This window comes from Aspergillus nidulans, chromosome VIII (genome assembly GCF_000011425.1).
Source record: "Aspergillus nidulans FGSC A4 chromosome VIII".
In the NCBI taxonomy this organism is placed as follows: domain Eukaryota; kingdom Fungi; phylum Ascomycota; class Eurotiomycetes; order Eurotiales; family Aspergillaceae; genus Aspergillus; species Aspergillus nidulans.
This window is the reverse complement of record NC_066264.1, coordinates 4,066,883-4,090,872: the sequence shown is the minus strand read 5'-3', so window position 1 is coordinate 4,090,872 and position 23,990 is coordinate 4,066,883. Positions and strand designations below refer to the sequence as shown.

The 23,990-nt window shown below is 49.6% G+C and overlaps 8 protein-coding genes across 8 annotated transcripts, besides 1 other annotated feature; 3 read left to right on the top strand and 5 right to left on the bottom strand.

Moving 5' to 3' along the window:
• Positions 1-23,990: part of a sequence feature (contig 1.5 561..450355(-1)) that runs on past both edges of the window.
• ANIA_00249 (F-box protein) lies at positions 24-1,544 on the top strand (the record flags this gene model as incomplete). Its single annotated transcript, XM_652761.1, has 1 exon — positions 24-1,544. The coding sequence occupies one exon, from the start codon at positions 24-26 to the stop codon at positions 1,542-1,544; it is 1,521 nt and encodes a 506-aa protein (XP_657853.1).
• ANIA_00250 (xylose transporter xtrD) lies at positions 2,280-4,637 on the top strand (the record flags this gene model as incomplete). Its single annotated transcript, XM_652762.1, has 13 exons — positions 2,280-2,422; positions 2,477-2,498; positions 2,552-2,570; positions 2,625-2,650; positions 2,704-2,749; positions 2,800-2,998; positions 3,060-3,093; positions 3,143-3,157; positions 3,277-3,287; positions 3,334-3,731; positions 3,784-3,926; positions 3,991-4,270; positions 4,330-4,637. The coding sequence occupies 13 exons, from the start codon at positions 2,280-2,282 to the stop codon at positions 4,635-4,637; spliced, it is 1,644 nt and encodes a 547-aa protein (XP_657854.1).
• Positions 4,813-6,995, bottom strand: ANIA_00251 (DnaJ domain protein; the record flags this gene model as incomplete). Its single annotated transcript, XM_652763.1, has 4 exons — positions 4,813-4,865; positions 4,919-4,944; positions 5,073-6,757; positions 6,834-6,995. The coding sequence occupies 4 exons, from the start codon at positions 6,993-6,995 to the stop codon at positions 4,813-4,815; spliced, it is 1,926 nt and encodes a 641-aa protein (XP_657855.1).
• Positions 7,322-8,790, bottom strand: ANIA_00252 (F1F0 ATP synthase subunit gamma). Its single transcript, XM_050611008.1, has 6 exons — positions 8,638-8,790; positions 7,942-8,516; positions 7,780-7,892; positions 7,708-7,728; positions 7,617-7,651; positions 7,322-7,564 (listed from the first exon to the last, which is right to left on the bottom strand). The coding sequence occupies exons 1-6, from the start codon at positions 8,691-8,693 to the stop codon at positions 7,474-7,476; spliced, it is 891 nt and encodes a 296-aa protein (XP_050469282.1). The 5' UTR covers positions 8,694-8,790; the 3' UTR covers positions 7,322-7,473.
• On the top strand, positions 9,140-12,493 carry ANIA_00253 (DNA topoisomerase 1). Its single transcript, XM_652765.2, has 6 exons — positions 9,140-9,450; positions 9,574-9,788; positions 9,866-11,386; positions 11,437-11,676; positions 11,747-12,196; positions 12,251-12,493. Exons 1-6 carry the CDS (start codon positions 9,396-9,398, stop codon positions 12,383-12,385), a joined length of 2,616 nt encoding a protein of 871 aa, XP_657857.1. The 5' UTR covers positions 9,140-9,395; the 3' UTR covers positions 12,386-12,493.
• On the bottom strand, positions 13,585-14,837 carry ANIA_00254 (NAD-dependent epimerase/dehydratase family protein; the record flags this gene model as incomplete). The annotated part of the gene is made up of 3 exons (XM_652766.1): positions 13,585-14,492; positions 14,558-14,719; positions 14,795-14,837. 3 exons carry the CDS (start codon positions 14,835-14,837, stop codon positions 13,585-13,587), a joined length of 1,113 nt encoding a protein of 370 aa, XP_657858.1.
• On the bottom strand, positions 19,291-20,648 carry ANIA_00255 (uncharacterized protein; the record flags this gene model as incomplete). Its single annotated transcript, XM_050611007.1, has 4 exons — positions 19,291-20,112; positions 20,180-20,311; positions 20,382-20,482; positions 20,546-20,648. 4 exons carry the CDS (start codon positions 20,646-20,648, stop codon positions 19,291-19,293), a joined length of 1,158 nt encoding a protein of 385 aa, XP_050469281.1.
• ANIA_00256 (protein palB) lies at positions 20,920-23,776 on the bottom strand (the record flags this gene model as incomplete). The annotated part of the gene is made up of 4 exons (XM_652768.2): positions 23,594-23,776; positions 23,173-23,543; positions 22,862-23,087; positions 20,920-22,812 (listed from the first exon to the last, which is right to left on the bottom strand). The coding sequence occupies exons 1-4, from the start codon at positions 23,645-23,647 to the stop codon at positions 20,920-20,922; spliced, it is 2,544 nt and encodes an 847-aa protein (XP_657860.1). The 5' UTR covers positions 23,648-23,776.

The window sequence follows — 23,990 nt, the reverse complement described above, 5'->3', positions numbered from 1 at the left end:
CAATTGCCATGCAAATAGTCACGATGCCAGACTCACAGACTTCCCATGGCTTGGACCTTCCTCTGTTGCCTCATGAGCTCTTCTGTATGGTCCTAGACTACCTCGATCCTAGTGAAATAGTTCGTTGCAGACGAGTCTCGCGGTTATGGAATGAGGCTTTCGGAGATCCGGCAATCTTGATACCACTGCTGAAGAAGCTGTTTCCACTGGCAGAGGAAGTCAGAGAACTCTATGGCCGTCATGGCCTGTTGGAGGACTCAAAAAATAGCGAAAATTGGCGCTTACTTTTCGATCGGATCGCCTCGAGGTATGACCACCTCACTCGTGGGAAGCCCAGATCAATTCGGAGGCTTAGGCTGTGTGAGGAATTCGGTATATCCGGCGAAAGAGAATGGTTTCAGGTACAACCTTGGGACATCCATGCCAGTCATCTAATGCAGCGGGTAGATCTGCCTTTCTCGGAGTCTTTTTGGTCGTATGATGAGGGTCTGTTGGTCTACCCAAGCGCCGACCATGCCTGCTTAGTCCTTATGGACCTTGATAGCGGCAGGGAGTTTATGGTGCCATTCATTATCACGGGAAAGGTAATCCGAAGAGTCAGACTACAGAGGCAGGTCCTGGTTGTTGAATGGGCGGAGCCGAAAGCCTTCCATTGGTTGAATGACAGCGACGGTGTCCATCGTCATTTTGCTTCTTCTTTCGACGTGCGCAAGGAGTCCAGCCGCTGGAGTATAACCTTTCGCAATGAGTGGAAGATCATGTTTCTCGGGCATCCACTCAGCGAAAGAGACCGCTTCTACTCGACACATAGTCAGACCCATTATGCCATCTACATCTGGCAGCCCAATCGCAGTCTGTACACTGCGGATGAGGATGCTCCGATAGAATCATTGTCGATATGGGATATATCTAAACCGTCCTCATATAGACCCTCACTAGACCCAACTGGCCGCTTGCGGGTAGATGGTGAAGAGTCAGGCCCCTCTATTGTGTCACGATTTGGTTTCAGAGAGCTAGGATTCTACTCCGTCAGACAACGAGGTCTCCCAGGCATACAGTGGCTGAATATTACGGAAGACAATCAATCAATAGAGATTTTTGAGAACTTATGCACAGGCCCCGTGGATCGGTTTGTTGGACCCGCTGAATGGACGTCGCAAGTCCAGGTGACGAGCATCCCGGTCAATGGTTACGGACCCTGCTATAGGCAAAACCTCGACCTTATACTCCCACCGTATCGAGGGAACAGCAGCTTGCAGGCAAGTCCCCTCACTCTCAAGGTCTGTGAAGAGCCATGGTATACTACCATCTCAGAGTCATGGGATGGAAAAGCCCAAGTAGGCTTTTGTCTTCATCTATCCCAGGCCACATGGCCATTTGACTTGAAAGCTTCATTGAGTATTCGGACCCCATCGTCAGCGGTTACTCTGAAGCACGCCGATGTGTTTGAGCTTACGGGCAAGGGAAAGATATGCGGAACCGAACGTTACCTCCTGGGCGAGAACGGAAACCGCGAACTGCTCATTTACCGGTTCGATAAGTAAGCCCTGCATATAGCCGGCGAGTTTGGGGTTCCTTCAAGATAGTGGTATATTCGGGACACGTTCAGAGTACGCTCGCCTAAAACAAGCTTTTGGCTTTTTAATTCTCTCGATAGAGGTTGACACTACGACCTGCATGGCCACGGCGCCAAGTTGACCACCTTAATTGCTTGGTAGATTTGATGCTGCATCCATACCCGCGTGGCTTTAACGGGCTCTGCTTGGGCCCATCAGCTCATGGACGGCTTTACCCGGGCGAGGTCTTTCCTCATAGAACTACCGACCTTCCAATCTTGTCCGCAACTGTAGCGTTCTCCCCGAATCCTCTCCACTCGCTCCCTGCTACTGGCCACGTTCGTCTCCCCACTGAATCTGGATTTCTCCATGTGGAGTTTTCCCACCCCAGGTTAATTTACCCGGGGATTCAGCCGGCAACCAAAACTAGTGGGCGCGGGGGCCAACCACCCGCACGCTTGCTGACAGGCGATGCCGATCACGGACGAATTATGGCATGGCCTATGTCTTGGTCAACAGCCGAGTGGCCGGACGTGACGCCGGGAATTCATGCGAAAGCAGGCTTCTAGTGTGAAAAAGTGTCTCAAGAATAGCCGGAATCATGCCTGCCGTTTCGTATGAAAACCGTGCACCATCCGCCTTAGTCCATCGCTGGCGTGAGCTGTCGTTCTCTCTCAATTCTGTCTCGGTTTCTCGTCTTGCTGTCATACTCTATCGCACAACATGGGCGGCGCCGGCGATACCTCGGCGGCTTTAGACGCCGCCGCGCAAATCCGCAAGGTCAACCTGAAGGCTTCGTCTGGGCTCCCGGGATTGATACAGAACAAAAAAGTCTTCGGTGTTGCGATGTTCGCTTGTCTTGGAGGGTATTACTCTAATCTACCTCTATTCTCAGAAGACGATCGCTAACATGGCCGCAGTCTCCTCTACGGTTATAACCAGGTAGTGGCTTCAGAAAATCATATAGAATCGCTAGCTAACTTCTCTCTCCCAAGGGCGTGTTCTCTGGCGTCCGTGAGTCAAGTACTATATGATTACTTGGACTGAGCTAACGCACTATTATCCTAGTGGTTATGCACTCTTTTGAGGAGCATGTAAGCTTTCGCTTCTCACCAGCAAGCCGCTTTACGGTACTAACAGCCTTCAGATGGGAGATGCGGTCACAAACGAGACAAAGAAAGGATGGCTTACATGTATGACCATCTCACTTATTATTCTATCAGCCTAGGCTAAGCGAGTGCAGCTATCCTCGAACTTGGTGCTTGGCTTGGCGCTTTATATTCCGGTGTACTCTGTGAAAGATTCTCCCGAAAATACACGATCCTTGCGCACGTATGCATTTTCTGTATCGGCGTCGTGATTCAGCTTACCGCGGCTGCCGGCAGCGGAAGCTCATCGAATATTTTGGGAGGTCGATTCGTCACGGGTATGGGTGTGGGAAGGTACATTTACCCATGGCTGCGCATATATTAGAGCTGCCAGTCACTAACCCGTGTCTCTTAGCCTCTCAATGAGTGTTCCCATGTACAACGCTGAAGTATTTTCTTTCCGAAGATGGATGTCAGCTTCGATCTAACTTCTTGAAGATAGCACCGCCTGAGGTAAGAGGCTCTTTGGTTGCCATGCAGCAGCTCGCAATCACGTTCGGGATCATGGTCAGTTTTCTCACGCCTAGAACAGGCTTATCCCCTTTGTGACATATCGCTAACCGTATGGGTAGGTCTCCTTCTGGTAGGTCCTCGTCTCGATTTATTCTCTCGCAACCTAACAACCCCAGGATAAACTACGGAACAAACCACATCGGTGGCACTGGTGAGACTCAAAAAGATACTGCGTGGCTCTTACCCTTGGCTCTTCAACTCGTCCCAGCTGTCATCTTAGGAGTCGGCATGATCTTTATGCCATTCTCTCCTCGCTGGCTTGTACACCATGGCAGAGAAGAAGAGGCTCTCAAGGTTCTTACTAGCCTTCGTGGATTGGAGGCGGACGACCCCGTGTTGCAGCTAGAGTTCCTAGAGATCAAAGCCCAGAGCGTCTTCGAAAAACGTACTGAGAAGGAAAGGTTTCCTCATCTGGAGAGGTCCAGTCTCTGGAGTTATTTGAAGCTTGAAGCTGCCGGTTACAAGAGTCTCTTCACCAGCTGGCCCATGTTCAAACGGGTGATTGTTGCTACAGGTATGCTTTCACCCTGATCATTATCGCAACACTTTGCTAACGCGCCATCAAGTCACTATGACTTTCCAGCAATGGACAGGCGTCAATGCAATCCTCTACTACGCCCCCACCATCTTCGAACAACTCGGAATGAGCAGCAACACCACGTCACTCCTCGCCACAGGCGTCGTCGGCGTAGCAATGTTCCTTGCAACAGTGAGGCTCCTCCCCTTCATTTTTACACCCCCTCTATCCGTTTCAAATATTAACACATCTCCAGATTCCAGCCGTAATCTGGGTCGACAACGTCGGTCGCAAACCCATCCTACTTATCGGCGCCATCGGCATGGCAGCCTGCCACTTCATCATCGCGGGTATCTTCGCCGAGAACGAAACGCAGTGGGAGTCGCACCGCGCCGCAGGCTGGGGTGCCGTTGCCATGGTCTGGCTGTTCGTCATCCACTTCGGATACTCGTGGGGCCCTTGTTCCTGGATTATCATCGCTGAGATCTGGCCACTTAGCGTGCGTGCAATTGGGACGAGTTTGGGCGCTTCGGCTAGTATGTCTCTTATCAGTCTCCTTGGTTCTCTAGGTACGTTGCTAATAGACGGTATTCAGACTGGATGAACAACTTCATCGTCGGCCAAGTGACACCGGACATGCTCGCCGGCATCCGATACGGCACATATATTTTTCTCGGTTTAATGACGACACTTGGCGCGCTGTTCATTTTCTTCTTTGTCCCCGAGACGAAACAAGTCTCGCTCGAGGAAATGGACGTTATCTTCGGTTCGGAGGGCACGGCCGTTGCGGATCATGAGCGACAGGCTGAGATCTCACGCGAAATCGGGCTTGATGAGGCGTTAGCCAGGTTTTCTACAAGGTCTGGGGCTACTCTTGCAGAGGTGGAGCCAAAGAACGCATGATATTGGCTTCTGGTTTCATTGTCTTGGGTGAGCTGAGCTGGGTAGTAATGGACGATAGGAGTAGCTTCGCGCTGAATACCACTTGTTGGCTAGCGCACGGGGACAAAATATAATCATCATCTTTTTTGGTGGATATCTATTACTCTGTCTCACTTGGATATTCGATTTGGTTGCCTTACTCAATTGTCACACTCGCCTTTTGGCCCATGCTTAGGCCAACAGACAAGCCTGGTAGTGTACATGGTTAAGCAGGATCAACAATGATATATGTCCAGACGAACAATTTAACAAGAAGTCATGGAAGCCACTAATGGAATAGTATAATTTAGTATACTATTCAGCCCCTCTTGCACCTTCTTAAGCCTCTCATGTTACAGTGCAGGTTAACTTATAGTGTCGGATTATTCAGCTTCATTGAATTTGCACCTTACGCACCTCTTAACGCCGCAACCGGGGCAGACAAGGGTATATATCGGCCTCCACAAATCGCACCCCTCGCACTCCTCGTGTCCCAAGTCTTTCTTCCAGTAGCCTAAATGGCGGCACCCAATTGGGTCAAGAGTATTCGCTGAGCTTGCCGCACCTGGAATGGTCATACGCACAGTCTCAAGCCAACCGCAATATGTCTCCATAATCATGCCTTTCAGTTCACCGTAGAAATCCTCTCTGCTATAACGGCCATTCTCGTCAGCTAATTTCGAGGCAAAGTATGGGATGAAAGAAGCTAAGTGGGGGTAGACGTTCGCTTCGTCGAACTCGGCGAAGTCATACCACACAGGGGTTGGCGAGGCATCGCTGTGATCCACGCTGGATATTTCTTCGGTAAAGAGGTCATGGTGATCTTCGTTTTCTGAATGACTTGAATGATATGATGGTGCATCACTAAAGTCATAGTAAATAGAGCCAGCGCTTTCGTCTTCTGTGTCTCCGCTAGAGATTGCGTTTGCTTTAACTCGAGTGTCTTCACTTGAACAGGGCCAGGCACCAATCATCGCGTAGACTGCCGAATATTCGGATGCAGGCAGGTCTTTCTCTATGCTGCGCTGGTGCGATGCCATATGAATAGAAGTGTGGTCCTCGACGGTGGTTTTAACATCGGCATCTGTTGCATCATGGAGGCTAGAACCAGTTTGGAGCTCTTTCTCGAGAGGAAGAAAGATCTCAATATCTGCTTCAGCAGCAGTATTGCGGCGCTCATACTCAATCCTGCTTAGGAGAATGTTAATCTCGGATTTGACGTCGCTGTTTTGATCGGCTTTGAGCACATTCACTGGTTGCATTCCAAACTTGGCGTTACCTTCAGTATCAGGGACGACGTTCGGATAAGCATCAAGGTCGAAACTTAATCCAGATGCGATGTTACAATAGCCATCAGTCTCAGACTGGGCGTCAGTATCACAATCATGCTCATGTTTCTCTCTAACCTCCGCTTCTAGGCCAATCCCAGCTCCGCCAACAGGATCAGTTTTGAGCACTCCGTGAGATTCCTCGTTAGGCCTTACTCCAGCACAACAAACTGGCCAAAGTCCATTGTATGCTCTACCGCTATATGTTTGCCTTGGCACGTCAAAAGGTTGTTCGTCCGAGTTCAGGACAGACCGCCAGGCCTTCTGACAATCTGTATTCTCCGTTGAATCATCAGAGATAAATTTCCCAGCAGATATACGAATATTTTCCTGCTCCTCTGTCTCTGCGCTTGCTTCACGAGTTCCGTCGAAGCGAGGCAGTTCTTCCTGCGACTCGGGATGGTTCCAGACGAAATACCAGGCCCTTTGATGTATTGATTCTGACTCTTCAGCGGCAAATTCCTCAGCAGCTCGGCAGATTTTCTCCTGATTCTCTCTTTCTACCTCCTCTTCGCGGGTTCTGTCCCAACGAGCTATTTCTTCCTGCGATTCTTTGGACTGGGGGTTCATATGAACGCTCTCGCCAAAGCTGAACATGTACCGATTCTTGCGGACAGAGGTGTCCCCATATATGCCATTGGGCTTCCATCCCTTGTAATCAGGGCTAGCGAAGAGACGTTCCTCCTCGCTGTAGGGTCTGTATCTCCGACCGAGTTGCATGTCGTGCTCTCGGCGGGTAATTGAGTTCCGGAGAATCTCGACGGCTTCGGTGATCTGTTGGCATGTGGTTATTCTTCATTTTCGCTTTGCAGAATAGAAGGAGGAACCGAAGATGGAGACTGGTGGTTACCTTCTGGAACTTGATAGCGGCGTCATCACCTTTTGTTTTGTCCGGATGGTGCTTCAAAGCGAGTCTCTTGTAGGCACTGTTGATGTCCTTCAAAGATGCATCTGGTGGTATCTCCAGAATGTCGTAGCAGTTCATCATTCGTAGTCTTGACGAGCTCGCCATTGTCAGGAGTTCGGTGGGTGTTATAAAGCAAATATGGGAGAGAAGCGCGGGCTGGTCAAATGGAATTGTTGTGAGTGTTGCCCCATAAGGTCATGCCAGGAAAGTGAGGAGAGCAGGGTTCACTTCAGTGGGATTCAAGGAAGGTGTGAGTGGCTGTTTGATGACATGCCAATTTCATCCTAGGGAGTAAAGAATAACCGAGTGATTTCCAGACAGTTGAGACCTTTTTAAGGCGGAGTATTGTTAAATCCGCAAATATGTAGACAGCTAGGACGACTATATTACAGAGCTCATGCGAGAGGTTAATAGTGAAAGGGCTGAGTTTAGATCATGCAGTTGCAGCTATTTTTGAGGACAAACACAAGTCATGGTACAAATGAAATGTAGAGAGATAGATTTTACAGGTTGGTGAGAATCTAGGTACGTGAGAGTTAGTCTACATAAGGTGACTGCCTCCCAAGAGATATCATAACAGCATCTATTCAGCGCTGGCGGCGGCACCGGTGATAATCTCGACCAATTCACCGGTAATGGCGGCTTGACGCTGACGGTTGTACAGAATCTGGAACCTGCAATGGAATTAGAACACTGTTACGGCCGCAGAATTTTGCTGATACTCACTTGTCAATCATTTCACCAGCGTTCTTGGAGGCGTTCTGGAAAAGGGTTAGTTTAATTATATCTCCACCACACGTTCTTCGAGAATACTTGCCTCCATAGCATTGCGACGAGCCTGTTATTGAATTAGTATTATTGGCTAAACGTATCGTAAACACAAACTTACCGAGATTTCACAGGCGTGGCCTTCAGCCATAGCCCAGAACAGGCTGTTAGCAAGAGCGTACTCGCGGAGGTTGGAGAGTGTTTCCTCATCAGCCTCGTACGCAGAGAAGTTGGCTACAACAATCAGTACTGAAGAGCTTCTGGAATGGAAACCGGAACTAACGGGACTGAGTGATGGCCTCCTCAGAGTAAGCCTCGACAGTATCGGGCTCGTAGCTCTGAGCGTTGACGAACTTGTTGTAGATGACCTTAACGCTGGCATAGTCGGTAGGGAGCAGAGCAATTTGGTCGGCAACAGCCTGGGCGTCAGCGAAGGTGGGGATATCCTTGCAGACGTTGGCAAAGCTGAGGACGATGGCGTTGGGGTTGGTACGAGAAAGTTGGGCCTTGGCCTTCTCGCCGAGAACCACAAGGTCAGAGTTGGGGTTGGCCTCGAGAGCGCGGCGAGCGGCCTTGCTAAGACCGGAGTGAATACCACCGCAGAGACCCTTGTCGGAGCTAGCAACCACGAGCAGGGTCTTCTTGTCCTCAAGGGCCTTGGTCTCAGCCTGTTCGAAGAGGGTGTTGGAGGTCTGACCGTAGGCACGGGAGTCGTCCATGGCCTTCTGGGCGCGGGTCAAACGGGTAGAGGCAATGACCTTCATGGTATTGGTGATCTTCTTGATGTTCTTGATGGACTTGAGACGGCCTTCGATTTCACGCAGGGTCGCGAAGTTGGCGGCATTGGGAGGCGCAGTGCTTCAACAACATCAGTAACCGTCGCCAGACCTCGGAGTATCTGCTATCAAGCGATTCCTATCGCTTCATCGCAAACGATCGTGGGTTCTGCGGGGAGGTTGACTGCCGGAAGAGAACTTACCGGGTGACCGCAGCGGCACCAGCCCGGACAGCCGGACGAACAGCGCGGGTAAGCATAGCGATAATGGACCGTGTGACTAAGAGAAAGGTATCTCCGGTGATAGAACGACAAGACGGCGAGGATGGTATCACCACGGGGTTCAATCGCCGGCGGAGGTGGTCAACAGTAGATGATGGGAAGTGGACGAATTCAACTCCTGTTTCTGTTCTTCCGACACCCGGAAGACTAGTCCTAGTTAGGAAGCTATCTAGGTTGGCGAGAAGGACCACTGACGCAGTCCCGTGACCGTCACCCGGATTACCGGCCAAGGCTCATGTCTTTATAACCTGAGAATTTAGGCGACCATTTTGCTGCAATCAGAGTGGCTGAATGGTCACGGAGAAACAGGGTGAGGCCCGGATCGCCTCAGGCCCCAATAGCCTGTAAAGAACGCCTCGCTTTCCATTCGTTTCCTTTCCTCCTCTCTACCTCTCACCTCGATTCACTTGACACTCGTGTGCGCCTCATTCTCTGCCTCCTCTTATCCCGGCGCACCCAATCTCTCTCTCTTTTTTACCTTTTTCGCTCTCTTTCACTTCTCTTACTTCAAGCATTCCTCCCTTTTCATTGGTCGATTCATTATTGACTTCATTCTTCGTCAAGTTGTTCGAGCGCCAGCGTCGCTCTACAGATTAGATCGCTATCTCGCTGCGTCCAGAACCCGTTTACCCTCACCCATCGCTTCCCGATATAGTACTGTCTGTCGGTTTACTAGAACCATGAGCTCTTCAGATGATGATACCCCACTCGTCAAAATGAACGGTAGATCCTCTGGTAAGTCGCGGCTTGTTCTTGTCAAATCTGATGCGCTTGCCTCTTTTCCCGGCTTTCCTTGATATTTTACTCGGTTTTTTACTTCGTCGATTCAATCTTAATTAATATATCTTCCGGATAAAGGTGGTCAATCGGACGTGAAGGTGAACGGCGCAGCGGACACCAACGGTCACGTCGATCCCGGTGTCTCTATCAGATTTGGGCCGGTGCAGAAAGATGAGGACGTTGAAATGAATGATGCGAACGGCGCCAGTGCGAGCAAGAGGAAGGCGCGATCAAGTGCCAATCAGGCGCAATCATACGCGGAGCCCGAAAGCAGTGAGGAGGACGAACCTCTGGTACGGCCACCCACCACCCAGATCACTACGGCATTCTTGCCATCGTTGTTTGCTTCAACGGCTGACTCCCCCGGCAGAGCAAGCGTCGACGCACTTCGGTGAAACACGAGGATCCGGAGACTGACGACGATGTACCACTTGCACTTAATGGGCGGAAGCTTCCCAAGGCTTCGGAAACAGCAATCGGCGAAGAATCCGACTCTGATGTTCCAATTGAAAGGAAATTAGCTGCCGAAAAAAAGAAAATTCAAGTCAAGGGAGAAAAGGACGCGGATCCATCTGCACAGGCCACCAAGTCAGCGGCTTCTGGAAAAAAGCAAGCGAATGGAGTGAAGAAAGAACCTGCCTCTGCTAAGCAAACCCTGAAGCAAGTAAAGGCCGAGCCAAAGTCAGCGCAGTCAACCCCAGCAAAGAAGAACGCGAAGGCTACGGCATTGAAGAAGGAGGAAAGCGAAGAAGCTGAAGAGCCAGAGGAAGAAGAATACAGGTGGTGGGAGGATCCAACCAAGGGCGATGGAACAATCAAATGGACCACTCTTGAGCACAACGGCGTAGTTTTCCCGCCCCCGTATGAACCGCTTCCCAAACACGTCAAAATGAAATATGACGGCATTCCTGTCGACCTTCACCCTGAAGCAGAAGAAGTGGCCGGCTTTTTTGGCAGTATGTTAAACTCGACTCAGCATACTGAAAACCCCACGTTTCAGAAGAACTTCTTTGCAGATTTTAAGGAAATCCTCAAAAAGACTGGTGGCGCGAAAGATCAGAAGGGTAACAAGGTCGATATCAAGGAGTTCTCGAAATGCGATTTCCAGCCAATCTTCCAATACTACGATGCACAACGTCAGGAGAAAAAGGCGCTGCCACCCGCTGAGAAGAAACGTCTGAAGGCCGAGAAGGATGCACAGGAGGCTCCCTACATGTACTGCATGTGGGATGGTCGCAAACAAAAAGTCGGCAACTTCCGAGTCGAGCCTCCTTCCCTTTTCCGCGGTCGTGGTGAGCACCCTAAGACAGGTCGCGTAAAGGCTCGAGTTCAGCCCGAGCAGATCACCATAAACATCGGCAAAGAGGCGCGCGTTCCCCCTCCACCCGAAGGCCACAAGTGGAAAGAGGTGAAGCATGACCAGGAAGGCACCTGGCTAGCCATGTGGCAGGAGAACATCAATGGCAATTACAAATACGTCATGCTTGCGGCTAATTCCGACGTTAAGGGTCAGAGTGACTACAAGAAATTTGAGAAAGCCCGCGAACTCAAGAAACATATTGCTCGGATTCGCAAGGATTATCAGAAGAATCTAAAGCACGAGTTGATGGTAGAGCGACAAAAGGCCACCGCCGTTTACCTTATTGACCAGTTTGCTCTTCGTGCTGGCAATGAGAAGGGCGAAGATGAGGCTGAAACGGTCGGCTGCTGCTCTTTGAAATATGAGAATGTCACGCTCAAACCTCCGAACAAGGTGATATTCGATTTTCTCGGTAAGGACAGCATTAGGTTTTACGACGAGGTCGAAGTCGATCCCCAAGTCTTCAAAAACCTGAAAATCTTCAAGAAGCCTCCCAAGAAGGAAGGTGACGAGATTTTTGATCGGTTAACAGTAAGCCGTGTCCTGGGGAGCTTCAAGCAAAGGTTCGCTAATTTCTCTAGACATCTGCGCTAAATAAACATCTCTCCCAATATATGCCAGGCTTAACCGCCAAGGTGTTCCGTACCTACAACGCTTCTCACACAATGTCCGAACTCCTCAAGTCAATGCATGCTACCGGTAACAATGCAGAAAAGGTTAAGGCATATAACGACGCGAACCGAAAGGTTGCCATTCTATGTAATCACAAGCGCACAGTTGGCGCAGCTCACGCGCACCAAATGGAGAAGATGAGCGAGCGAGTGAGTCCAAATCCTGTTGAAATCTGGGGTCCAGGTCGCAGACACCGCTAACTATTTCATTCCTGTGCAGATCAAGGGGCAGCGGTACCAGAAATGGCGTCTTAAGCAGATGATGCTCGACCTCGATCCGTCCTTAAAGAAAAAGAAGGGTGCCCAGTTCTTTGAATTGGATGAAGACATCGATAAGGAGTGGATTAAGGAACACCAGGCTTTCTTGATTGAGGAGCAAGCACAGAAGATCAAGAAAAAGTTCGAAAAGGATAACGAAAAACTTTTGGCAGAAGGTGAGAAAGAGATGAAGGCGAGTGAGCTCGAAACCCGGTTGGAGGCTGTCAAGGAATTAGAGAAAAAATTCAACAAGGAGAACAAGACTGGCAAAGTAGAAGCTGAAGGCCGAAGCCCAACCGTCGAGAAACTGGAGGCATCCATTACTAAACTCCAGCAGCGTATCGAGAACATGGAGCTCCAGGCCCAAGACAAGGAAGATAATAAGGAAGTGGCCCTTGGTACCTCAAAGATTGTGAGTGAACCGCTACATACGCTTTCGATTTAATCAGTAGCTAATCCTCAGCAGAATTATATCGATCCTAGACTCACGGTCGTCTTCAGCAAGAAGTTCAAAGTCCCAATAGAAAAGTTCTTCTCAAAGTCTCTGCGGGAGAAGTTTGAGTGGGCCATTAAGTCCGTCGATGAGAACTGGGAGTTTTGATGAACTGCATTTGGCTTTTCCTGATTATTGATTTACCTCTGCTGCCGTTACTTCTCTTGTTGAATCCTCACGCATATCCAAGCAACGCTGCCTTTGTTGGTTCTCCAATGTTTCTATTCCTACTCTGCCTATATGTAAACCACAGACTTTTTGTCAGACGATTGCCTCTGTAGAATCTTCAACCTCATTTTTTTTTCTTTTTTCCTCCGTTCGACCTGTGGTTCTCCCTTTGGCCATGGGAGACCATAAGCGAAAGACATACGGCAAACTGCTCTAAATACTCTATTTTACAAGGAGTTCCATCTAGCGTTAGCTAGCTTATCTTACGAATAGAAGATTCCTACCTTTACGAATTGACCAGCATCCTATTAAGACTTGTTTATAGTTGCCAAGTTGCCATATAGCAGATTTAGATCCCATCTGTTACAGTCCTAACCTTTCGTTTCCTAGCTGACCCAGCAAACGGACCTCCTCAATTCCTCCATATATTCTGGAAAAGCGCAGTCTAAGCGCGTTTCAAGTGACGTAGATGAGTGCCATTTGAAGTAAAGTACATCGTAAGAAACCAGAGATTCGAAACTGAAATAAAAATTCTTAATCCAGGAATACGAATAAATGCACTCCGTTCAACAGACCAATTCTAACAGTACATGCATGCATGATATGACACTGACATGACTGAACCAAAATCAGGATGAAACGCTCATATAGAAGTAAATAGCAGAAGTGGTATGTTCTTGTACGAACAGGAAAAGATGTAAGCGAAAATAGTTCAGGGAGCTGAGGGCACACAGAGAAGTGATTTTCCAAGAATTCAAATAAAGACGGAACAGAGCCAGTGTTCCAGCCAGCTGGAGAGGTTGAGATCAAAGCGAAAGGAAAGAGGAAAAGGAGAGATTATAAATTACACACTGGCCGTCGGGGTGCGTCGATTTGGCTGTTCACAAAACGAGAGAGAAGGCGAGGAGAATGCGTTCTATATGTGGGCACGTGCTTTTGGTCAAAAGATCCGTGGGTCGAAGTGATCTATGGTAGAATGATGCAGATTCCGTAGTCATACGCGGCTTTTGAGCACCACGGCTTTCGTATCAGGGAAAGGTCATTAACGGTGTCCGTCGTTCTCTGCGCTGGGGGGAACGTGCGACACGTCAATAGAATGTCGATATGGTCAAGGAAATACGTTAGCGTTGCGCAATCTTTTATGGCCACCAGCCCATGCGCTTGTAGCTCTCGACCATGTCTCGAACACTGTCGGGGCCGAAGTTCCTGGTTGGTTTCCAACCGGTGGTTGTCTCGAATAATGTACCATCAAGTGACATATCCTGGTCTTGGAGTACATCCCTCTCGATAAAAGGACTAATCGGCCCTGGACGTGTAATGCCTTTCTCTTCAATCAGGTCTGACCAGCCCTGTAATGACACCTCGTTCATATCGTCAACCACGTCATCCAGGTTCAACTTTGCGAACTGGGACGCCAGGGAACCTAGGAATGAGCATTTCAGACCGAACACCTCAGTAAGAGCATCAGCCACATGTTGCTGGCGAGTATCGTTGTGATCAACAACGTTGAACAGAATAGGGGCGGAGCCATCAGTGGGAGCACTGTATCTCCATTCCGCAGCTTTCCACAAAGCGCTGGCGGCATCCTTGACGTAGAGGGTATTGGTCTTCAGGTCCTTGGAGTAAAGAAGCTCGAGGTCCTTCTGCATATCCAAATAAACCCGGGCAAGGCAAATTCCCATCGCAAAGTACCCAGACTCATACTCGCCAAAAACGTTCGGCAGTCGCAAGACAACGTGATGAAGGCCAGGGGTCTTCATCAGCTCATCGTTTGCCTTCAACTTCCATTTCGCTAGCTTGTGCCATGCTTGAATTTTATCGCCCTCTTTTCGTGGGGTCGAGCCGCCTTTGTAGACGTGAGCGGTAGAACACTCAACAAAGGACTTAATGCCTCGACGAGCCACCTCGCGACCTAAGGCCACACTGAGATTATAGACCCGGGCCTCGTAAACGTCGTCGGGCTGGGAATATCTTGTTTCACCCCCGCAGTTGATCACATAGTCGAACTGTTCGCCATTGGCGCGATCGAAGATGCGGGGGAAATGCTCTTAACGAAGACATCATTAGCCGAAGCCCCTCCATCTAGTTCAGCTCAAAAGGATGGGAACTCACGTTCTCGGCTAGCATCAGCTTGAACGAATTTATCCTTGGAGCAAGCTTCTTCGAATTCTGGGGCTAGCCAAGCTAGCTGCGGTAAGACCTTATCCACGAGTCGCACTTCAGAGGCTAGGTTATTCTCGTGGATGTAAAGGGCCAAATGCCGACCGATGAATCCTGCAAGACGACGTAGGTTAAACACGGTTCCACACAGTTTGAACACAAAAGGTAGGTCAGGTTTAGTGCACATACCCAAACCTCCAATAATCAGCACGGACGGCTTCTTGTCGGTCATGGTGAAAAAGGCGCGACAAAATATGTAAAATCAGGAGGCCTCTTTTTTGTTCCAAGCGTATAGTATATTGTACAGATTACAACCCAGGTAGACTGTCGCACCCCGCACTCAAGTACGGCTTTATGACGTGGAGGGGTTGACGGAGGGAGGTGAGACTAAGTGTGGTGTTGATGCGGTGGCGGCAGCTGTTCGGGGAAGCCGACGGTACCTTTGAATAATGGACTCGATTTCCGTTTGCGGCGTGGGAGCTTTCGAGATTTTGCACTGTGTGTATACGCCCTTTGAGAATGCAAAAGGACAAGATGGAAGAAGGAGAGAAGAGGAGAAACGAAACGTGAGCAGGACAAGAATACCTAATGGAGGGAGGAGAACCTTAAGTTTGGGGGTAACCCGTTCGGGCGGACGACGATTCGGTTTCAATAATCAGATTTCACAATGGCCACCCCGGGCGTTCGGAGGAATCTCTGTCAACTTGACCTGCTGGTTCTCTCGAGCTAAACGACTATCCCATGTTGCTGTCCAGGATACAGTAGTCATATACTCCGCCGTCGCCTCTTTCGCGGGCCGTTGATCCCTTTCCCCTGCCACTACCCAAGTACTACGGACACTATGACCACGCCCACGGGCCAACATTCTACGTGAACTTATTCGTCTGCGATAGATACTTTCCAGACTTTCCAGACTTCGCCTCAATAATATGACCGGTTTTATTCATCCCATCGATCCTTCGAAGCCAAGCCGCAATTGCTGGGGAAGCCAGCAGAAAAAGCAACTTCACCGCGAATACGGGGATGACGCTCCCCCTTCCAAGCCATCACCGAGCGAACGCCGTTAGTGCTGCATCTAGAAATTTCGGCGGCATCGTGGGATCCTGGTCATGAGGACAGGTCAAACTGTCGTTCCCCTGCCAAGCGACGCGTTGTGGGACGTCTGCTTATACGCTCCACCCAGGAAATTTGACCTAGGAGTACCTCGAACTGTCCGTACATGCTTTGCTGAGCGAGTACCAGGTGCTAAAGGCGTCTGAATGGTATTCAAAGCCCAGAGACACGGCGGGCCGCGTTTCCAGATGACTTGCAATGGTTGGGGAACAAAATGGAGGACCAAACTCAAAGAATGATTATTCATTCGAGCTCACCATCGAGCACTCGTATGTTCCAGGCAAACTATCACCATGACTCCACACTATATCTGATATCCAACTCCGAGGAGGTCACCATGGATATGGATTATGATCTATGCGTTCGAGCTTAGATGTCGTTTGCCACTACAGGCGACTGTGCAGTGTGGACTGAGCCAACGCCTGGTTTTGACTTTACGCTTAAATTGAGACTCGACGAACTGTCTCACTTGCCGAGGCTACTACAAGAAGTTATCATTTGATTCTCCCTGCCTCTACCACTCTGTGTCTTGTGCTTTTTACCTTCCTGTCAATGCTATTGCCCCTCATCACAAAGCTGACTGGTGGAATAAACGATCATCGCGCAAGGCAAAAGCTAGATTGGAAGGCAATGGGGTGAGTGGATAAGGCAATTCGACGGCGCTAGTCGGATAGAGACAACAGGCGTACTTGGCAGCCTGCAACGCACTGCGCAGTTGGCGGCGGAAGTCGATCATGAGTCAATAACCATGAGATTGGCAGTCGCTAGTCCCCGAAACGCCCGAGTTCCTTGTGTCTGCAGGGATGAGTCCAACGAACAAACGAAGTCCGGGGAGACAATCCAAATAAGACATGCAGACGCAGAATGCAGAGGCATCGCATCCCTCACTTACTGCTTCCAAACTGTCAAACGCATCGTGATTCGGATAAATTGTCCCATACTCAATGTCAAGCTCCTAGATCCTTCTCCAAATTAATTACCTAACCTGCATCGGCACCATCGTTGCATCTGCGCCGCAGCGGAGGATTTCCCGCTTGATCATCTGCAGGGAATAAGTCAGGATCTGCGGTTCAGTGGAGTTTTTAATCTCAGCAACTGTAATATTATTTGCCCAATTTGCAACCCCCTCGACGACTTCTGATGGGCTCTCCAATTGACTAAGCCAGGTCGCTTCTGATGTCCTATTCTAGCCTGGCTCGAAGTTGATCACCTTGCGGTAAACAGTGTTTCTGATAGACATTTGGAATTCTGGAAGCTGTTTGCCGAAGATGATCTGTTGACGACAGTCTTGGAAATCTCCGATCCAAGTGAGCTTCGCTTGCTCTGTTCCATGGTTCATGCCAGCCTAAATTAAACGCCCGGGCACGGGCTAGGAATTGCGGAGAAGGGACAACTCGAAGTTCCTGGGTCTCTCGTTCACTGTTTAGGCTGTAAGTTAGGTAATGGAAGTTGACAACTAGGAAGGCTCGAAGTTTGAAAGAGTGTTCATCAACCAGAATAGCCCAATCGTATCTTTCTGTCTGTCTCATACGGTAGCCAAGTGTTCGTAGATGCCCCAGCTCAATGACGGTCGAATTGAATTAGGAATGAAGGATATACTATTATTGAGGGAGTCTTCATAGGGAAGCTACAAGATAGTCGTATGAAGATGTTAAGCTGTACGTTCCACTCAGGGACCGACTTCGGTTAAAAAAAGTAGTCTTGTAGTCTTGTCAATATTCCGCTATATCGCAACTTCCCTGTCCAGATGCTGATAGTGTCTAATACCCAATTAGTGCGTGGACAAGCCTCTTCATCGAGCTTTACATCAGCAAGAAGATCGAAAGTGTCCGTTTTTTGATCTTTACCGCTCAGTATAAAGGCACAACACGAATTTGGGAAAGATCAAAGGGTCGATGACAAAATCCCTTTGCAACCTATGCCGCCCGGAATATTGTATGATAAGTTGCATGACAGCCCTTTAGTCACGATTGTTTCCCCAACACACAAATATCTCATGACCAGACTACTTCTGTGCAATGGAGGCCATAGCGATAGCCTGCAGTTACCTGCTGAGCAGCTGCAACATGATCATCCCAGCTAACTGCAGTTTCATCTCCAACTCCCGCGTGAGCTTGGGAGCTCACTTCATCTGCTTGAGGCTGCAAGCACACCCTATCTCGAGAGGTAATGACGATGGAAACTTCGTTGCAGGACCTGGACCAGACGGGGCAAGCTTTTTTGTCGGTAGTCACCGGGAAGAGGTATCACGGCGCCATTTGAAGTGGATGGCGACTGACAAGTATACATCTACAAAATTAGACCGGTCAGCTTGAGACTTCGGCTGTAGTAGTAGCGATCCCGGTTGCGGTTTAATAGGAAGCGCGCAAATGTCAGAGAGCTTGCGTTATCCGGGATAAGGTGCAAACTAAGAGCTCTGAAAGTTTGCGCTCTTTTAGGCGGCAAGGTTCGACATACTCATTCTCATCATATTCATCGCAGTGCTCGGTAAGAGTGAACTCAGTCCCCTAGAGCCCTTCAACTTTGGGTACGTTTTCGGTTGCAAGGCGCGGGAAGACCGTTGTGGCTCGATTCTGGGAGCATTCGGACTTTTCCTTCACAAAACTGTTGGCTTTCTTTCTAAGAGCTAGAACTCAGCTAATTGTGAGTCAAGAAGTTGTCAGCCCGGTTCAGCACAGAGACTCATGCAGGATGGAAGCAAGATTAGGAGAAAGAATGGTAAGACAGGGAAAGCGATCCACCAGCGAGAATCATCAAGAAGACTATCACCTTCACCGCGAGCAACTGAATCAGCCTTTATTCGCTTAGCATGACTCTATAGCCCCCTACTAGTGTCTGTGACCGTCCATGGGTTGCTCGACGCAGATATTCGTGGTACTACGGGGCTCACAAAAAGTCTTTCACCTATTGAATATCCCAACATATTCAGCAAGTCTTCTGAAGAGAGTAGAGTGATCCTCGGGCTTGATAAATGGCGATGTTTGTTAAGAAAGCATGATAGCGGAGGAGAAACAAGTTTCAACATCTATACCTGGAGCTTTGGTCAAAGGAGAGTGGTCAAGAGCTCATGGCCCATGCTAGGGTGACTGGGGGCGGATGGTAAGTTCCAAGCAGACAAGAGAAACACTCATGAGTGAAAGGGCACGGAAGGAGAATCAGTGTATCAGCAACCCAGAAAGGTGCGCAAAAGTGGATGGGGTAGATGTGTTGCTGAAGACGGTATTGGCGCGCGTCACAGGATGAGAGAACATTTGACTCCTCCTCCCGCAGACTAAACCAGAAGCTGGCTATCTGAAATCGAGGCTGCCGCAATCTCAGTCAGCAGAAGTGTGATGCTCTATCCCGTGAACAGGAGAAAAGACGGAGTATCGACGGTGCCACAGAGAACCTGTCGGACTCGCTCCGGGTTCTAGAAGGACGATGTCATTGTATCGTGATAGCTATTATGTCGAATGAGATATGATAAGAATAAATACACTGGTTGTCGCTGTCTAACTCGTCACGCTATGCAATTCCCTCCCCCATGTTCCATTTCTCTAACATATCCCAGGGCAACGTCTCCTAAAGTCCGGCTATTCAGCACCGAGGAGTTTTAGAGAGTTCCGTAGCTCTTTGATCGCCGTATTGACATCGTCAAACGTAAGAGCAGATACAGCCCACCGGGCATGCTTCTGAGCGAGAGCAATTGCTTGGTCATCAATATCGTGAGAGTTCGCTTGGGTAGAGGGCGCGGGGGCTACAACGGGAGGCGTTGCTATAGGTGAAGGTTGATGTGTTGGACGTGGCGCTTGACTGGGCGCGGCACTTGGCACGTTATAGAAAGAGTCTTCACCTTGCGAGGCGGTTGAGGAGCTAGTAGGTGGTATCGCAGATGGTGGAGGGAACGACTGAAACTCATTAGACGGTTTAGAACGGTGGTATCCTCCGATGTTGGTTGGAGTATCAGGAAGATTCGGCGCTGCTGAGGAAGCAAAGGTATTCGGTGTTGATGGAAGGTTGAGTGGTAAATCCTCGGCCGAGCCTACGTCTGCAACCCGACTAGACGCAGGCTCTTCAGTAGCGGAAGGAAGCTTGTTGAGGGCTGTTGGCGGCTGCGGTAGAGCAAGCGACGGTCCAGAAGATTGCGCATATTGTGATTCTTCTGGATCGTCTTCAACGCTCGGTTGCAACAGAGCAGTTGAAGGCGCAGTGGCCGCATCAGACTCGGTTGATTTTTCTACCAGGCTTTCCTCTGCTGGTTCCTCAATCTTTGGGTTCGTCGCATTCGGGTCCTCTCCCGCCTTTATCGCCTTCGCAATCCTCACGGCATGGTACTTGGCGAATTTCACCTTCGCAGCAACCTCCGCTTCGAGAGGGTTCCAGATCTGGCATAACTCGAGAAACGTGGCGGCGGCCTGGAAGGTATCCGCTGTTTGTCTGAACCAAGTCAACTCGATGTCCAGCTCTCAGGTGAATGCGCACGAACTTGGTCACTTTGTTGGCCCGCAGGGCGGCTTCTGCACGACCAAAGACTTCGAGGCCAAACTCCTCCACATAGGCACTGGCGGCCATTGAATCCGTAATAGCATCATTGTCGCGGTTTCCATTCTGAAACTTCAGCACAATGACCTGGTCAGCACCCGCCCAGAAGATACTCAGGACTTTCGTGATCGCGCTAACATACTTGTTCCAGCTTCTCCATTAGCTCCGTTGTATACAGTTTTACGTCCTCATCCGTGGTATGGAGGCCTTTTTCAATAATTTGGTTCACAATGTAGAAGTTACCTATGGCAAAGCACAGTCTTTGTTAGTCCTAAGTCCGTCAAACGCAGGTCACATAAGACTCACACCAGTAGGCAATGATGGGCTTCGCCTTTTCAAGCTGGGCTGCCCGCAGAGCAAAGCGACCAACATCCGCAGACTTCAATGCAGCGGGAATATTGCTCGCCATATTTCTGCGTCCCTGGTTGGAGTTGCGAGTTTTCGACTAGTGGATGTATGTTGACAGTGATACACACGAACTCAAGGTGGGGATGACGTTGGGACTTGAGAGTTCCTGCGGGACGGGGCTAATTTGCGGCAGCCTCCCCGCATTAGGTACCGTGACTACGTCTTTTCTATCATGGATAGTGTCAGAGCACTACAACAATACAAGGAGCCAACAAGTTTCTGCAGCATTCGATGACATGACCCATTCAAGGTGGTTTATAGTAATATCTCGATTATGCATCTTCAACTATCCATTCCCCAATCTCCACTCTCTCTTCTCCCAGAGCTTCCACTTCGAAATGATCTTCCACTTGACCGCCAGGACCTCCAATTCTCTCAAGCACAATCCACACCCCGCCCCTCTCTTCCAGGCCAGGCTGAAGATCGAAGTCTTCCACTCGGACTCCAGATATCGAGTCGCTATGGTCACCATCCTCTGATGTGGCTAGAATCTCCTTGTACGGCCCCTGACCAAGCTCAACGGTCATCAATAAGGGCGAGGGACCAACAGGTCTATTACCGATTCTGGACTCTCGGCTCCTCGCAATGAGCTTGACTCGCGTCAGTCGGGGAGTTGTTAGGGGAGCAAGCATCCTATCCTGGCCGGGGAGTAAGACTCCAATATCGGACAACACCGCTCGCCGCCCTGCAGCTTCTGATGGAAGCTGTGTCACTTCACAAGTAATGTTTGTCGAAACCCAGAGTGTGAAAGATCCGTATTGGTCAGGAGCAAATGTGGAGACAACAATGGTGTACTCCCCGGGGTCCAGGTCCTGCTTTTCTACTAAGGAACCACCCCGGCGATAATCACCACTATCTGCGACGATATCGCGGCTGCGGACCCTGGCTATGCGCTTTCCACCCGACCAGAACAGCTTGACATGTGTGGCAAGCTCCTGGTCTGATGGTTCAAGGACAATTGAAATGTCCGTGGGGTCCGAAAGCACTATGCTAAACTGCGGATTCAGTGAGTACCGTGCCGATTCTGCATTGCCCCCGGCTGTGGTTGGTGTCCAGGAACCTTGAACCTTAGTCACACATATGTATTTGTTGGGGGCATGTGATATTCGCACAGGCGAATCGGAGAAGGCAGATATTGTAAAATTTTGACTGACTCGAGGTAAAGACTCTTCGGACACGACGGCGGTATAAGTACTTCTTGGGGGAACATCGAGCTTCATGAGAGTGTTCGGTGAGTCGACATAAGGGCCTCGATGGAGCGCTCCATCACTGAGTGCTACCCTCTTTCCTCCCTTAAACACGTATATGCTGATGAATCCGAATCTCTCGTCTTCCTCTGAGGCACGAGACTCGATTGTCCTGAGATGCCTGCCTAGCAATAACCAAACCACCCCGCCACGTTCGGTATAAACTGAAAACTGCGGATTCTTTACAAAGCACCCTGCCATTCCCTTACCGGTGGACAAATCCCACGTGAAATGTATGTCCTCCTGATATGCGAATATTCCGGGATTCCAGTTTAGGTATAAATTCTCAAAATTTTGAAGAACCATCTCGCAATCCATCCAGAACGTGCCGGGGGAGAGAAAAGGCGAGTTGGGGAATGGTCCAGGATCAGCGAAAAGCGCAGGGTACACAGCGTCAGTCCCAGCCCAGGGGTTCTTAATCAAGAATTGACGACGTCCTTTGAGCTCCTTCATATCAAGTATGGCATAGTCGTGCTCACTAACAAGGCCCAGCTCTTTCTGCTCCCTCTCCGTAAGTTTCCCAGTCCCTATCGTCAAGAGAACATCCCCGCTATGAAACGATTTGAAGAGATCCGACCAGATCTGGTCAGCAGTCACTTCATCACTGTGGAGAAAGACTTGTTCAGGGATCCAGCCCGTCAGCACCCATAGATCTGTCCCAGAATTGCTTCCAGGAAACTCGTAACCCCCGCGAAGTTTTAAGTATGCCTTTTCTACCAGAGCAGGCCACATAAAGTTACGATGATTTCGGTCAATCATGTACAAAGACCTCGAAGTTTTTGACGACGGTAAACGATCGTCAATGACCACCTTCCGGAAGCACCCGTTGAAGTAGAAGCGAAAGATGTACTTGCCAGATGGCGAAATGTCAGATTTCATTGAATTGTGGATGCATGGATATACAATCGGAAGTAGAGTCTGTGTGCGTCAGCATTCGTAATTCTTGCATACAACAGAAGTTTCTCACATCGTCAAGGCCACGCTCCGATCTGGAGGTCGTCGCACAAAGACTGGCAACAACGGAGCAATCCGTCAACACGTCCTGCACTAGATCCGTGTTTCCGGAGACAGTCATCACGGGGTTGAGCGGCATCCCGGCATCGTCCACTTGCCCCGAGAGCAGCTCGTGCGGCCGTTTCCAGCCAGCAAATATGTCTCTCTGCAAGTTAGACAGGTGAAGATCCGGCTTATCGCTGCATATTGTTAGAATATGCACAGAATATCTATCTCTCTCAATTCAAACTTAACACCAGTAGAAAAGAGATTGATTCCACGTACGTGAATAACACATCTCCGTTGGTTCCGGTCTCGAATTCAGTGAGACTGGGTTCTGCTTTCCATGGCGGAAATATGAAGCCATTCAGCTTTGCGCCCTGTAAAAGGATGATGTCCTCACGAGTTGTGAGTTTTCGCGTCGACGCTGGAGTACGAAGCCTAGACCGTCGAGACTGTGCTACAGAACGCCAATCTTCAGACCCTTTAATCTTTTCAGCTCTCGTGAGCCACTCTTTGCACTTTGCGTCCAAGACATTTCTGTCTTTAGAAGAGCTTGTCAAAGCTAGGGCTTTCATATAATGTTCCGCAGCATCAATGGCAGCGTCCAAAGCCTGCGATTGCGACGAGGCCGTAATGACATCCCGCTCAGCTTTCTAGCTAAGGTGTTAGTGAACCATAGAAGGAATAATTTTCGAATAAATACCAGTGCTCGCGATATTAAAGACTTCTGCGAGGGGGCGCTAGAGGTTCTAGACATCCTGATCCCAAAGCGGGATAGCGGTTTGTTAAATGACTGGGGTCTTTACTCTTCACCAGAGCTATGCTCCCTAGAACGGTTCATCCAGAACAAGATGCTCCTATCAGAGAGCCAGGTGCTCAATTTGCCTGTGCCCTTCCCGAGAGTCTCCGCTGATCACCTAACCCCTCACATCCGAGGTCAGAATGAGGTCAGTAACGACCGTCTCCCCGGATCAGCACGAGGGGGAGGCGCAATTGGAAACGATGACAACCGGACAAGGACTGTACGGGCCACTAGAGCCTTGCGGAAATATCAACAAGCGATTGGGAGAGTGCCATATAGCAGAAGCTAGCGAGTAGAG

Coding starts and splice junctions, on each gene's coding strand:
- ANIA_00253 (XM_652765.2), top strand. CDS start 9,396: ATGAGCTCTTCAGATGATGATACCCCACTCGTCAAAATGAACGGTAGA. Junction 11,387..11,436: donor AGATTTTTGATCGGTTAACA/GTAAGCCGTGTC, acceptor TAATTTCTCTAG/ACATCTGCGCTAAATAAACA. Junction 11,677..11,746: donor TGGAGAAGATGAGCGAGCGA/GTGAGTCCAAAT, acceptor ATTCCTGTGCAG/ATCAAGGGGCAGCGGTACCA.
- ANIA_00252 (XM_050611008.1), bottom strand. CDS start 8,693: ATGCTTACCCGCGCTGTTCGTCCGGCTGTCCGGGCTGGTGCCGCTGCG. Junction 7,893..7,941: donor GGAGGCCATCACTCAGTCCC/GTTAGTTCCGGT, acceptor TGATTGTTGTAG/CCAACTTCTCTGCGTACGAG. Junction 7,565..7,616: donor GCTGGTGAAATGATTGACAA/GTGAGTATCAGC, acceptor ATTCCATTGCAG/GTTCCAGATTCTGTACAACC.